The 14,646-nt window shown below is 48.2% G+C and overlaps 2 protein-coding genes across 6 annotated transcripts; one reads left to right on the plus strand and one right to left on the minus strand.

The window, feature by feature from the left end:
- Positions 1-1,389: 1,389 nt before the first annotated feature.
- LOC103649649 (protein HIRA-like) lies at positions 1,390-10,413 on the plus strand. 4 transcript variants are annotated; one of them, XM_020550084.1, is made up of 11 exons: positions 1,390-1,722; positions 2,057-2,202; positions 5,855-6,130; positions 6,228-6,479; positions 6,569-6,966; positions 7,050-8,034; positions 8,192-8,402; positions 8,539-8,773; positions 9,086-9,208; positions 9,402-9,522; positions 9,867-10,413. In XM_020550084.1, exons 2-11 carry the CDS (start codon positions 2,095-2,097, stop codon positions 10,050-10,052), a joined length of 2,895 nt encoding a protein of 964 aa, XP_020405673.1. In that variant the 5' UTR covers positions 1,390-1,722; positions 2,057-2,094; the 3' UTR covers positions 10,053-10,413. The 4 variants fall into 4 exon arrangements, with proteins under 4 accessions (XP_020405673.1, XP_020405674.1, XP_035822032.1 ...); XM_020550085.2 differs by having other exon boundaries at positions 1,401-1,722; positions 2,060-2,202; XM_035966139.1 differs by having other exon boundaries at positions 1,413-1,722; positions 2,060-2,202; positions 6,224-6,479.
- Positions 10,414-10,772: 359 nt separating this feature from the next.
- On the minus strand, positions 10,773-13,687 carry LOC100193711 (uncharacterized). Of its 2 annotated transcripts, none has more exon segments than NM_001138803.1 (4): positions 10,773-11,493; positions 11,613-11,887; positions 13,149-13,427; positions 13,501-13,658. In NM_001138803.1, coding segments are annotated over 4 exon segments (1,161 nt in total). In that variant the 5' UTR covers positions 13,583-13,658; the 3' UTR covers positions 10,773-10,968.
- Between the last annotated feature and the right edge of the window lie 959 nt (positions 13,688-14,646).

The raw sequence follows: 14,646 nt of genomic DNA on the forward strand, positions 1-14,646 counted from the left end.
TTGTCGACATAGGCTATAGCGCCCAGGTATCTGGTGAGCTAGAATCCCACTATTGCGATGGTGTCTATATTGCTGTTAGGGAGTCCTATTGGTGAGGTGTGCGTGTGGCTTGCTTTTCTTACAGATATAGAGTGCTACTGAAATAAACGTGTGCGCGTCGATGACATGTAATGCCATCTTGTCAACTCCACTCCCCCACCAAAATTCTTGTAAGACACATCCCAATCTCTCTCTCTCTCTCCCGGTATTCTGTTTGCCGTCTCTTTTTTTGTCTTTTGGCGACCAAGATTTGTGCAAATTGCAATAAAATAAAGATCAACGAGCAGCACCTTGGACCTCTTTTTTAAATTTATATAGACTGATTTATGCATGCTGTTCGGTTTAAAATTTCTGAAGCCCTTTTATCCTCTGACAGTACTGCTGTACTAGTCGTCTTTTCCATTCCCAATATTCGGCATGCTTCCTGTATCTAATGCCTTTTTTCCCTCTACCGCAAATGCTTTTTTCCCCAATATTCTCATGCATTAGATTACCTCGCTCAGAAGAACTCAACAGGCTGCAACACCTCATCTGGAGACACCAAGCGTACGCCGCCAACCCACCCCTCTTTCTCTGTCTCTCCCTGACCAAGACCAAGAAAGCACACAACCGACGATGATGCCACGGAGACAGGAGGTTGACGCCATAAATCATAGCGATGAGCTTAGCCCCATAGACACGAGTGCAGCACATCAGATACCTCGGCGTCGTAGACTATAACATCAAACCGTATTACCTCGACGCTATGGCTTATGGTGGTAAGTAAAAGGTTTAAAAACGACTTTAAGTCGTCCAAAGTGTTGGAAGTGATTTTTTTTGAAAGAAAGGTCAAATTACAAAAAAAATCGGCTATTTGAGGCTCACACATAGAGTCTGTTTGGTTGGACTGTGGCTGTAAAAAAAGTTGCTGTGGGCTGTGAGCTGTGGAAAAAGCTGCTGTAGGTTGTAAGCTGTTAGAAAGCTAAAAACCCTTTGGTGAAACCACTAAAAGTCGTTAAAAATTCTTCGATATATGTTTTCATAGTTCCATCTGAAAAGCCACTAAAAGCAGGTCCAGTGGTGCTTTCAAATTTGCACTACAAGAAAGTTAGCTTTTAGAAAAAGCTGCTTCCTGGATCCAGCTCATTGGTTGGCTTTTGGTTTTTAGGGGGGCAAAAGCCAAAGCTAAAAGTCAAACCAAACACACCCTTAGGCCTAAATCCAGGACTCAGCATTCCTGGGTTGGTGGCCCACTATGGTATCTTTCGACTTTTCGTGCTCCTCCGGTCCAAATATGAACGTAAGCGGCCTAGAAAATGAAGAAAGCCCAATTGGCCCAGAAAATGAAGAAAGCCCACAGGCCGACACGCTTCTCCCAGTCAGTCCCCACTCCCCACAGAGTTCGTCCTCACAGTCGACCGACTCCCTCGACGCTCCCCGACCTTCGCCTCCGACTCGGACAGTTCGACTCGAACCCTAACGCCGGCTGCCGAGGTCGCAGCGTCACCGTCAGGCGCGCCACGTGAACGCCTGCGGCTTGCTGGTCGCGGTCTCTCGGGCAGGCACGCCGTGCGTGCCAGCCAGCAGGAGACGGCGGTCATCTGCGGGGCGCGCCGACCGCCGGCGCCGACAGGTGGAGCGGCCGACGCACCGCGATTCGGCGAAGCGGAAGCTCCACCCTCCATTGCTCAAGAAAGCAATCGGGTAATCATGCCACATGCGCTAGGTGCCTTGCTTCAATACTCTGAACTCATATTTGCTACTCGTCGCAATTCCTCGCGGTTAAGTGCGATAGCTACTCCGGAAGTTTTGCATTTGGCTATTGCAGTTGTTGTGGTTGAGTGTCAATCAAACCCAAGAACTAGAACCACCTGTTCATCTGTTTTGCACTTTTCGCAATGGTATCTTATTGAATTTCCAGCATTGTGAAAATTTTAGAGTACTGCATCGGCACCACCAGCGAATCCTGGCTTCATCACTGGTTACATGCATATATATGTACCGTAACTGCTGACATCGATCTTTTTTTGTTCTGTAGAAGTTATCCTATACTGGACCTGCCCCTGCTTGGATGAGATGATTTTAGAGAAGCCAAGCTGGATCCGTCATGAGGGGCTGCAGATATTCTCCATTGACATCCAGACCGGCGGCCTCCGCTTCGCCACTGGCGGCGGTGATCAGAAGGTATCCTCTTCAATTACTCCTTTAGCATGTCGGGAATGAAAAAACTAGAGTAAAGTGCATTTCCGGTCCCTTAACTTGCGTCGGTGTGTCAACCTGGTCCATAAACTTTTAAAGCATATCTCTTAAAGTCTTAATCGCTGTTCGGGTCTCTGTTAGGTCCAAAACGGTTCGAAACAAACCTGGTAGCAAGTATTTCCTCCGTCCATATTGCTATGGCCCACATGTCATTTCCTTCTTCTTCCAACCGTCGATCTGGGCTCGTGTTTTGCCTGCTGGCAGGCCAGTTCCCAAGAAAGAGAGGGTGAGTGGGGGAATGAAGCGCGGAGGAGAGAAACAAGTGTGCGGCGCCCAGCTCGGCCTCGGGCTGTGCTTCATGGCGCATCTGGCATCTCCGCCTCAGCTCCTTGCACCCTCCTCACCACAACTGCTGCCGGCTTTAGCTTCTGCCGCCGCCTCAAATGCTGCCCCAGTGCAGTTAGCAAAGGCGGCGAGGTTGGTGCGGCTGGCAAAGGCGGCGAGGCTGCTACAGCTGTGTTTACACCGTCGTTGTCGTCTAACTGCACGTTCCCCTCCAACCCCAACGATGGGGCAAGCTGCTCATTCACGCCTACTACTCCACCGCCTCCCGCTTGTACGAGTGCCGTTTCACCACCCCTCCCTCTCCTCTTCTACCGCCAGACGCGCGCCACCAAGAGCATCCTCTCCCTCGAGCACACTGCAACTGTCATGGGCATCATAGGGAGCGGTCACTCATGTGGGGCCGCACCTATGCGCGCCAAAAGCGAGAGGCCGCAGGGGGCGCTGGCAGCAGCGCGCGCAAGGAAGGCATGGCAAAGGAAAGTGACTGCTTTGGTGGCTAAATTGATAGACCTAAATTGTAGGGGAGATAATTCCAATTAGTCACTTGCCTAATTAGTGGTTGCCTAGTTGGTCAACCGGTGGCCTATATATAGGCCTATACGCAGGAGACAACCGGTATCAGCTCCAGGTTATCCTCACCACCACCAGCCGCCCATCCCTCACCACCACCAGCCGCCGCGCCATCAGCCGCCGCAACGCCCTCACACCCGCCCTCTCCAACTCCAGATGCATTCACTCGGCTCAAAGAGAGTTTTGGCCGCTTCGCAGAGCAGTGGGATCAGTTCGTTGTGATGTTCCACCGCTACAAGGAGAAGACAGAGAAGGAACTCCAAGCAGCGGTGCGGCTTCAGACGGCAGCGCGAGGATTCCTGGCACGCCGCCAGGTACAGTCCCTTCGCGGGGAGAAGTACCTTGCTGTGCCCTCCAGGGCCACCTGTCATCACATGAGCAGACCGTGGTGCGCCTGCAAGCTGCAGTGCACGACTTCCTTGTTAGGCGGGCGGTGCGGAAGCTGCACTTGATGATCAGCTCATCGCTGCACCAACTCGCAGCTTGCGCGCCTAACCACCAGGTCTCGTCTATACTTTTTGAACCCCCTGCAGAAGTCGAGATATGGATATGCAGCCCCCCTGCACGGCCAAAGAGGGTCGTCTCCTTCATTCGGTCACCTGCCTTAGTGCTGGACAGACCCAACATAAGAACGGGCTGGTTCCTCCTCCACCTTTCATCCAACATGAAGGCCGCCGTTCAGCTCTTTCCTTGGGATCTAGGAGGACAGGAGGACATAGCTGCAGTTCAAATTTATATTTTAGTTCCACAATTATTTTGTATTTTCGTCTTAAATAATAAAGGTAAGCCGAGATGTAAAAGGCTTAACCTTAAGTCGTGTCAGGTAAGTCTATGGCAGCTCGAGGACGAGCTGGTCCTCAAGGGAGGGGGAGATGTCATGGGCATCATAGGGAGCGGTCACTCATGTGGGGCCGCACCTATGCGCGCCAAAAGCGAGAGGCCGCAGGGGGCGCTGGCAGCAGCGCGTGCAAGGAAGGCATGAGCGCTGGCAGCAGCGCGCGCAAGGAAGGCATGGCAAAGGAAAGCGCGCACAAGGAAGGCATGACAAAGGAAAGCACGCGCAAGGAAGGCATGACAAAGGAAAGTGACTGATTTGGTGGCTAAATTGATAGACCTAAATTGTAGGGGAGATAATTTCAATTAGTCACTTGCCTAATTAGTGGTTGCCTAGTTGGTCAACCGGTGGCCTATATATAGGCCGGTACGCAGGAGACAAAGGAACAAGGAAGATATTATCAAACCAATCTCTCTCTCTCTACTAATGACACTCAAGCGCCTAGGGCTGCTACCCTAGAACCAAGCCTGCGGTAGAGGGGTATAACCTCGCCGGAGAAGACAGCTATCCCCATGGACCGAAGGTCCATGACAGCAACCACCCGTCCACCTGTGCCGTCGCTCCTGCAGGCGCCGAAACGGTTGCAGAAGAAGGCGCTGGATTCGCAGTCAGATGGGATGGTCCGGCGGGCCACCCAGCAGCCACCAGAACGTGACCAGCTCCATAGGCTCACTTGCCCCAGGTGGAGCAGCAGATGCTCCGCTATGCCTGCGCCTGCAGCCGGACGGTTAGTCTGCAGTACCAGCGAGCTGTTGTGTCTCTGGCCACGATAGAAGAGAAGCTAAGGAACCAAGAGGAAATGGGCCTGCAGACCAAGACTAGAATTGAGGACGACCTTAATATGTGCTGAATGAATATACGAGTGGCCCCGAGCGCACACTACCGGACGGAGGAAGAAGGAAATGACAGGTAGGCCAAGGAAGAAGACTGAAAAACCTGCTACCGGATTTGTTTCGAACCGTTTTGGACCTAACAGAGACCCGAACAGCGATTAAGACTTTAAGAGACACATTTTAAAACTTTATGGACCGGGCTGACACACCGGCGCAAGTTAAGGGACCGGAAATGCACTTTACTCAAAAAACTATATATTTGGCTTATGGTTTCATGCTTTAGCCCTTTTTGGATCTTGTGTGATAATTTGGTTTTGGAAATAATGTGTTCGGGTGTAACAAACCTGGTAGATCCTAAAACCATTGTGTTACTAAAATTTTAGTCATTTGGGAGTTTTCGAAACTGCACTCTAGAGCACATTTATTTAAATTGTGGTGTTGCACTTCTCTTGGTTCTAGAACAACAATTTCTTCATACCAAGATCCCTCAAAACTACAACATCCAAACATGCCCTTACATTTTTTTTCAGTGCTAATAACATGACATTTGTTGTGTGTTCATTGCGCTAACTGCGGTGTTGGTAACTTTTTGTGCTTTAGTGAGGATTTGTCTATGTTCTTGGGTCCAGCTTGTTTGGTTCCGGGTAATATAAATTTACGTGAAATTGGCTATTGGGAATATCTGAGATAACCTCTGCATCAGTGAGATAACCTGTCTTTTAACAGGGACTTGTTGTGCAATCATTGTTTCTGGTCTCAAATTTGAATAGCACAATAAGATACCTTAGAGTTATTTGTTTTGTTTTCATTCTGTTTTAGCTAGCATGTTGCATTATATCTATACCGAGGAAGATGGTAACTGTGTTGTTAGCGATAATTGAAAATTTAACATTAAGTTTGTTGCAATTTCTTATCCCCTTGAGTCATATGTGTTGGCAAACTGTTGTTTATGTAATACTGATGTATTACCACTGTTTGATATTTTCCATTTTGTTCTTTCATAGGTGACTTTCTCCTTACTAAGTTCCATTTATTTGCTTCGTTGTTGAAATAGGTTCGAATATGGAGTATGGAATCTGTGCATAAGGACAATACCAACAATGATTCGAAGCAAAGGTTGCTTGCTACACTGCGTGATCATTTTGGATCAGTGAACTGTGTGAGATGGGCCAAGCATGGCCGCTACCTTGCTTCAGGATCAGATGATCAGGTTATCCTAATTCACGAGAGAAAAGCTGGCTCAGGTACATCTGAGTTTGGTAGTGGAGAACCACCAGATGCAGAGAACTGGAAGGTCATTATGACCTTGAGAGGGCATACTGCCGATGTGGTAATTATCTTCTAAAATTCCACTGTGCTGTGTTTATGTTTGTGATAATTATTTTGTAACTATAGAACACCTTTTCCATTTCTTGTGCATAAGGTAGGTAGATCTTAGTTGGTCCCCTGATGATTCAACGTTGGCCAGCGGTAGCTTGGATAATACCATTCACATATGGAACATGAACAACGGCATTTGCACTGCTGTCTTGCGAGGGCACACCAGCTTAGTGAAAGGGGTTACCTGGGACCCTATTGGTTCCTTTATTGCAAGCCAATCAGATGATAAGACTGTTATGATATGGCGTACAAGTGACTGGAGTCTTGCTCACAAGACAGAAGGCCATTGGACAAAATCTGTATGTCGTATTTTTTTATTTCTCTGTTAGATCTAGCTGTGATCAACCTGTCTTACTGAATGCCTTTCTCATTTTGTTTGTTCCTGCAGCTTGGTTCAACATTTTTTAGACGACTTGCTTGGTCACCTTGTGGCCACTTCATAACTACCACTCATGGTTTCCAGAAACCTAGGCATTCAGCACCTGTGCTTGAAAGAGGCGAGTGGGCTGCAACTTTTGACTTTCTAGGGCATAATGCGCCTATTGTGGTAGTTAAGTTTAATAACTCAACGTTCCGTAAGAATTTCTCAAATGACCAAGACCCAAAGGCTGCACCAGTTGGATGGGCCAATGGAGCATCAAAGACACCAACAAAAGAGCAGCAACCATATAATGTTATTGCTATTGGAAGTCAAGATAGAACTATTACTGTTTGGACGACAGCGAGTGCCCGTCCACTATTTGTTGCTAGGCATTTTTTCTCTCAAAGTGTGGTTGATTTATCTTGGTATGAGATGTCAATTATTTCTCTACAACCATTATTAACTTGTATGCTCAAACTCATGTTGATATTGTTTGTTTCCCTTGCAGGAGCCCTGATGGTTATTCACTTTTTGCCTGCTCCTTGGATGGATCAGCTGCAAACTTTCACTTTGAAGTGAAGGAGCTTGGACACAGGTTAAGTGACTCTGAAATGGATGAATGGAAGAGGAACAGGTATGGTGATGTTGGAGGACGACAGTCAAATCTAGCTGAAAGCCCTGCACAGTTGCTGCTAGAGCAAGCATCAGCAAAGCAATCAGCTGGAGAAAAGGTGACTTCAATTGTCGAGCAAGGTAAAGCACCCCCAAAAGTTTCTGCAGGTGTGCCTAACCCAGGTCTTGTTGTGCTAAGTCTCGAAGTTCCTGAAGTGTCACATGAAGACTCTAAGAAGACAGCAGGTCCAACTGCTGATGATGTAAAAAAAGGCAACCAGTTATCTAGTCCAGTGAAACAGAGAGAATACCGGCGCCCTGATGGCCGGAAAAGAATAATCCCAGAGGCAGTTGGATTTGCTTCCAACCAGGATAACATACCCAACCATTCTCAGAATCATCCTGTGAATTTTTCATCCCTGGATCAACGAATGAATGGAACAAAACCATCTTATGGCAGTAACAGCAACTCTAATAACTGTGGAGTTAAGGATCGCACTAGTGTCACAGCAAGGGCAAACATAACTGAGAGTCTTGTTATTCAAAAAGCTTCAGCCGGTGCTGGCAATGATGGAAGGCTGAGTATAGAACACACCAGATCTATGGCCCCAAGCTCTTTGACCCCCTGCTCTGCGCTTTCTATTCATGTAATAAATAAGAACGGCAATGAGGATGCTTTGCCTGTCTGCCTTGAAGCGAGGCCTGTAGAACGTGGTGCTGGAGATATGATTGGTGTTGGTGCGCTTTCAACAAAAGAAACTGAGATAAAGTGTATAAAAGGTACAAAAACTCTTTGGTCAGATCGTATCTCTGGAAAGGTTACTGTCTTGGCTGGCAATGCAAATTTCTGGGCTGTTGGTTGCGAAGATGGTTTCCTGCAGGTGCGTAATATCCCCTGTCAGAATTTCTTTCAAATCAATTATGTGTTTCAATTTGGATGCTTCTACGCTGGTCAAAATATTCCTGAAATCTGCCATTTATTTTCCGACAATATGTTAAGTCTTCGGCACTTAAATTTATTTGTTTTGAATTAGTTAGGTTTACACAAGATGTGGAGTGCGAGCAATGCCAGCAATGATGATGGGATCTGCAGCTGTTTTTATTGATTGTGACGACTCCTGGAAATTGCTTCTTGTCACAAGGAGAGGTCTAATGTACATATGGAACCTTTATGACAGGGCCTGCATTTTGCATGACTCCTTAGCTTCTTTGGTTGCATCTCCAGATGAGTCATCTGCAAAAGATGCTGGTAATTATTTTATATCCAGACTTTGTTGTCGTGCTACCTAAGATGGCTCATCTGAACTTGGTTGCATCTTAGATTCTGCATGTTTGCCCTTGCTGAAATAGCTGGTGCTTATTAGTTGTCCTTGCTTTATTGACAGGTACAGTAAAGGTTATATCTGCCACATTCTCAAGATGTGGATCACCCTTAGTTGTCCTTGCCAGCCGTCATGCTTTTCTTTATGACATGAGCCTGAAGTGCTGGTTAAGGATTGCTGATGATTGTTTTCCAGCATCAAATTTTGCTAGCTCGTTTAGTTTCCCACAAGGTGGGGAGCTAGGCAAGTTGCAGATTGACATAGGCAAGTTCATGGCGAGAAAGCCTATTTGGAGCAGGTCAGAGTGTACCTTCGATTACTTTAGTATTAAAAGGCTCTTGAATCTACTGCTATGACATGCTACTGTGCTACATATCACAATTTTTTTTGAAACATAGTCGGGGGGTGATGCCCACCTATCATTGATACACTGGAAAAAAACACTAGCATTCGAGGAGATTGCTAACCGCGGTACAGGAGTTCAGAATTTACATGCGGGCACCCGCACCACTGAACAATAGACTCCCTGTCCCGAACGGGGAATTGGTGACGCCACATATCACAATTTTTGAATTTTGTCTGAATCTACTTGTGTCTGTTTCTGTTTCAGGGTTACAGATGATGGGTTGCAGACACGTGCCCATCTGGAGAACCAACTTGCCTCTTCTTTGGCTTTGAAGTCTGCACAGGAGTACCGTCAATGCCTCCTATCTTATGTACGATTTTTAGCAAGGTTAGTTCATTTTACTTTTATTTATACATTTCCATGAATTATCCTTTAGACTTTATTTTGTGGTCCTCAACCTCGTTTCTGTTTTTTAATTTATTGAGAAAATAGTTGAGTTTTGACATTTTATATGAAAATAACCAAGGGAATCTTTGCTGAAATAGTTACACTTTCATTTGGTCTTTTTTTTTGCATGCAGAGAAGCAGATGAATCTCGTTTACGTGAAGTTTGTGAGAGCTTCCTAGGTCCTCCGATGGGCATGGTTGGTTCGGCATCACCTACTGATCCCAAAAATCTAGCGTGGGACCCTGATGTTCTTGTAAGTCTTCTTTTTCTTGGCCACATATTAGGCTCGTCCAGTTACAATTTTGTCCGCAAAAAAAGAGAGAGACTTTGAGTTTGTCACAAGTAGTGTCCTTTCTAGACAACAATGAGGGTGCATGACCTAGATATCTAAGGGTGTGTTTGGTTCTGTGCGCTCAGGCGAGTTTGCCTGCCGGTGCCAGATCTAGGCATCAACTCCAGGCTGTATGATTTGGTTGCCTGGTGGCGAGGATCGCTGCCTGCCAGTCAGTTTGCGAACCGGGCCCTCGGTTCTCATATTTCCTACGTAGTTTACATCTTCCAGTCTGTAGTACTGTATAACAGATGGCAACTCTACAGGGAATGAAGAAGCACAAACTTCTTAAAGAAGATATACTTCCTTCGATGGCGTCGAACCGGAAAGTGCAGCGGCTGCTCAACGAGTTCATGGACCTCCTGTTAGAATATGAAACGGATGTCACACTGATACCGCAACCTGGAACAGAAGGCAATGGCAATGGCAATGACAAGGTGATGACCTCGTAGCTACCCTTGACATGCTCAGTACAGTTGCTGGAGAGTGGAGACTCACCTTCCGGGTAGGTGTGTAGGATTAGTTTGGCGCGGATATGGAGTGTCCAATTGGAGAGGTGCTTATGTGAATCAATTAGTTGTGCATGTAGCTGGTAGACTATTTATTAAGGTGACCCTGACCCCCGGCAAAAAGGGAAAGGGAAGGGGAAAAAACTGTAACGCTGAGTGTAACAGTAGAAATGGAAGCGAGGTTCGCCTGGTGATTATTGTGTCAGTGTCAGCAGTCTGTAAAAGGACGGATGAACTCGTGTCCTTTTTCATTCCAAGGCAGTATTGGCCTTGATAGTTTTTTAGTTGAGGCTGTGTTTATTCTCGTCGGAATTTGGAAGGTACTCCGGTCGGGTCGCTACACAGCCTGTACTGCCGCCTGCCGCTGTCGTCCTGCTGCCCGCAGTGAAGCTCTCGCAGCACGGGCGCCTCGGCTCCGCGAACCTCTCCTCCGCCGTCGCCGCCGCCGCCGCGCCGTCGACTAAGGCGGCGAAGGGCGTGTTGAGGTCGAGGAGGAGGAACTACTCCCTCTACGCACCGATCCAGGTAAAACCGATCTGGATAATAGTTATCATTAGTGCTAACTTGGAAGATACTCTTATGATATTCTATGGTTAAATGTATGTTAGTGAACGTAAACATGATTAAAAACGAACTGAAGCTTGTGGTTTTCACTGCTTTTGTGGATTAAAACGAACTGGAGAACGTTTTTTATTAACATCTCGCACCGTGGATTTTTTTTTTAAATCCAGCCATTTTTAGAGTAACAATGACAGGAGAATTTCACTAATCCAACAACTCGGTTAGCTCTCCACTCTTGATTGGTTCTTTGGATAAGTAGTGCTAGTTTTTATCTCATCTGATCGAAACAAAGCTGTGATCAGGTAGACAGAAGGAACTCTTGAATCATGGGCCTGAACGTTCGGGAGACGGCGGCCCACGCGGCCTGTGTCGGGTGGACGTCGTCCCAGTAAAAATGCTTGCTCGGGTCGCTACACAACCTGTACTGCCGCCTGCCGCTGTCGTCCTGCTGCCCGCAGTGGCCGTCGGCGCTGAAGCTCTCGCAGCACGGCCGCCTCGGCTCCGCGAACCTCTCCTCCGCCGTCGCCGCCGCCGCGCCGTCGACTAAGGCGGCGAAGGGCGTGTTGAGGTCGAGGAGGAGGAAGGTACGGTTGGCCGGGTCGAGCGCGGCGAGCACGGACTGGAGCGCCGCGTTGTGCTGCGCGGCGCCCGCGTTGGCCAGCGGGTCGCAGGCCGTGTAGTTGAGAGCGCGGGTGAAGAGCGGCGTGCACCCCATGGGGTGCAGGTTGGTGACCACCACCTTGCGCATGCCCGCCTCGTCGCGCAGCCGCAGCAGCTGCTCCCGGAGCTGCCGCACCACCGCCGGGATGTAGGCGATCGCGGCCTGCATGCATGCATGCGCCACGTTGGTCTGTATGTTTGCGTAGGTAGTTCTACTAGAGTACTAGTAAGAGTGTAAGACAGCGCATCGACGAGAGTTATATATATAAAACTGACGCGTACGCTTGTGCTGTTGTCCTTGTCGGCGGCGTAGGAGTAGTCGTTGCCGGAGACGACGACGACGGCGACCCCGGCGTCGCAGCCGCGGGCGGAGGGCGGCGACGGCGGGCGCTGCGCCTGGAACAGGTCGATCTGCTCGCCGATGTTGCGCTGGAAGTTGCCGGTGTCCAGCACGCCCGCGCCGCCGACGGCGAAGTTCATGCCGCGCGCCACGAGCCCGCGCGCAGCGCCCCTGCGCAGCTTGTACGCCACCGGCGTTGGCACTCCCATCGCGGAGGCTGCATGCAGTGCAATGCATCGGTTCCAATCCGCTAGTTATCAACTCTATTTTTCTAAGTGATTCCTATTTTTCAAGGGAAAATAAAATAATTTCTCTTGAAAAATTCGAAATCACTTGGAAAAATGGGTTCTTTAGTTTGAAAACACCATTTTATTTAAGGATTTTTATTTTTTCAAAGGAAAATAAACCAATTTTTCTTAAGAAAATGATTTTTTTTTTTGTAAAAATGGGGTTTTCAAACTAGTTCTTAAAGAGAAGCTACCAGGATCGGCGCAGTTTAATAAACTGCACTGCTGGAAAAGAAAGGCCAAGGTTAGGTAGTTGTCGGTAGTTATAGAGGTGGTCTGAATTCTTCAAATGAAGTTTTGTCTACATTGGATGTTTAATAAAAAGTTACAAGTATTAAATATAGTTTAATTATAAACTAATTAAATAGATAAATACTAAAAATAAGATAAATTTATTAAACTTAATTAAGCTTATATTTTTTTAATTTAATGTAACATGAACTAAACTTTAGTCACAGAACCAAACACCTAAAAGATGAAAATGCATGATGTGAACTGTGGTCATGGCCATGGCCTGATGGGGCTCCAAGAGATCGAGGTCGGCGGCGCTGTCGGTTGCCGAGCTGCGGCTGGAACTTTAGAACCGAATCGAATGTTACCGATCGACGTCAGCGTCAGTAGTTAGGGAGCGGTTGGCGGTTTTGTGAGGCAGGCAGCTAATGAGCTTCCGAACAGTCGCCGCCATGATGCAGAAATTTTAAGGGGAAGCGCGTATGAATGCGCCGTGGCAGTTGCACTAGCTATCTCGCTAGATGATCATCACTCAGCAGCAGTAGCAGCAGCCAGGGCATTGATTGCCGGCCCAACCAACCAAGGGAGTCTGGCGCCATCAATGCGAGAGAGGGAACTTCCAACCACGATCCGTCGTCGTCCTCCTCGGCTCCTCCCCTGTCCCCTCTCCATCGCCGAAGACGATGCAGCAGCAGCACGGCAGCCAGGCCACCACGCCATTGCAGCATGGTCGTCGACATGCCACCACATGTATTTATTGCGCTCCTGCTCGCCGTGGCCTGGCGAGCCACTGCGGCGGGGCTCCATGCCCCTCCATCGCCCGTACGCCATGTGACAATAACCACCACCCGCGTTGCATTGCTCTGACACTTCACTACGAATAGCTAGCTAGCTAGCTTGCGCGGCTCCATCGAAACAAAACACACAGGTGGTACACTGCTAGCAGTACTTAAAACTGACCTATGAAGTCGGTGAGGACGCGGCCGTCGGAGAAGCGGCCGGCGGGCCGGCCGGGGAAGGTGGTCCCGTACGGGTCGTACCACTCGCGGGTCAGCTCCCGCCCGAGGTCGCCCAGGTTCCCCGTGTCCGCGTACGAGTCCCCGAACACCCACACGGCCGGCGATTGCTTGCCGCCGGCGGCGTTGCTGCCGCAGCCGCTTCCGCTTCCGCCACTGCTGCTAGCGCCGCCCTCATCCCTGTGCTCGCGCAGCGCCTCTGCCGTCGTCAACGCCGCGAGGCCTGCATGAAAGTTGGATTAACGAAAAGCTGTGGCTGGAGATATGATGCTTTGTTGTCTTCTTCTTCTTCTTACAGAGGAGAAGCAGCAGGAGCGTCGTCGTCGCCGACACGGTGGCCAAAGCTTGACGGCGGCGGCGATGATTCGTGTGCTCCATCTCCGTCGCGTCGCGTGGCCCTGCCCGGCCTTCTGTCTCTGTCACTGGGTGTGGGTGGTGGGGATGCAAAATTGGCTGGCAACTCGGATGACCCTGAACCGGAAGGCTGCGGCGCTGTGTATATATAACACACAGACACAGGGGTAGATGGTAGATCACACTGGCGTAGTTTGGGCCATAACCAGCGGATTATTTTAAATTTCATTATATAAATAATACAGTCTATAGTGTAAAACACGGCTATATTTACGATCTGCTGGCCATCGTCTTAGTTGTGTCCTGTTTTTTGTTTTGGCTGAATAAGGTCCGGCTATGTCGTAGCGGTTTCACGTTCAAGTTTTCAACATACCTATATTTATTTTAGACTCCGCAGAGGTTTCATATCCTAATTTCCAACACAGATATGTTTTGAAAAATAGTACAAAAAAAGTTCTATCGCTCGGTGATACTCTCGATCTGTATTTTACAACGCATCTATAAAACTTACATGAAATCCCAAGGGCAATTTTAGTGGGAGTTTCATGAAAAACTTATTTGCATTATTTTTTTTGACCAAAAGGGTAGTGCCCTCTATTTCATTAAAAAATAGAACGATAGAGTTTTTACAACCAACACAGGCCACGAGGCCCGCCACTCAACAAGGATGGCACATGGCTACATCCCAACAGTACAACGCCAAAAAAAGGGATTAGGGACACAGAAATCCAGACTTACAACCTTATTTAGATCAACTAAGTCTTACCAAACACTTGCTTAATTGTCTACAGCCGACCACTCTCAGCTGCCTGGAACCAACCATAACCGATCAAAGGCAAGCTAACTGACAATACACACCTAGCAAATCAGAAGACCAAGCAGATTGTAAGACAGAACACAATCACCATGTGATACTTCTTGTCACCGGAGCCCACCCATGCGCGCGATTAAACACCTCTCTTGCCGTCTCTCTGATTCGCTTGCTTCCTGCCTCCAACATCTTTTTTGTTCTCCCTGCCTGCATTAATGCCCAGTTATCCAAAAGAAAACAACACATGAAGATTACATCAGTGGGGTCATTATGGAGC

This window comes from Zea mays, chromosome 3, assembly GCF_902167145.1.
Source record: "Zea mays cultivar B73 chromosome 3, Zm-B73-REFERENCE-NAM-5.0, whole genome shotgun sequence".
In the NCBI taxonomy this organism is placed as follows: Eukaryota; Viridiplantae; Streptophyta; class Magnoliopsida; order Poales; family Poaceae; genus Zea; species Zea mays.

What these genes read in the sequence shown, in the direction of transcription:
- LOC103649649 (XM_020550084.1), top strand. Translation starts at nt 2,095, where the DNA reads ATGATTTTAGAGAAGCCAAGCTGGATCCGTCATGAGGGGCTGCAGATA. An exon ending in AGAAAGCCTATTTGGAGCAG is followed by an intron (nt 8,774 to 9,085) that starts GTCAGAGTGTAC and finishes TTTCTGTTTCAG; the next exon opens with GGTTACAGATGATGGGTTGC. An exon ending in CGTGGGACCCTGATGTTCTT is followed by an intron (nt 9,523 to 9,866) that starts GTAAGTCTTCTT and finishes GCAACTCTACAG; the next exon opens with GGAATGAAGAAGCACAAACT.
- LOC100193711 (XM_008673933.4), bottom strand. Translation starts at nt 13,582, where the DNA reads ATGGAGCACACGAATCATCGCCGCCGCCGTCAAGCTTTGGCCACCGTG. An exon ending in GCTCCTGCTGCTTCTCCTCT is followed by an intron (nt 13,428 to 13,500) that starts GTAAGAAGAAGA and finishes ACTTTCATGCAG; the next exon opens with GCCTCGCGGCGTTGACGACG. An exon ending in ACAACAGCACAAGCGTACGC is followed by an intron (nt 11,494 to 11,606) that starts GTCAGTTTTATA and finishes GCATGCATGCAG; the next exon opens with GCCGCGATCGCCTACATCCC.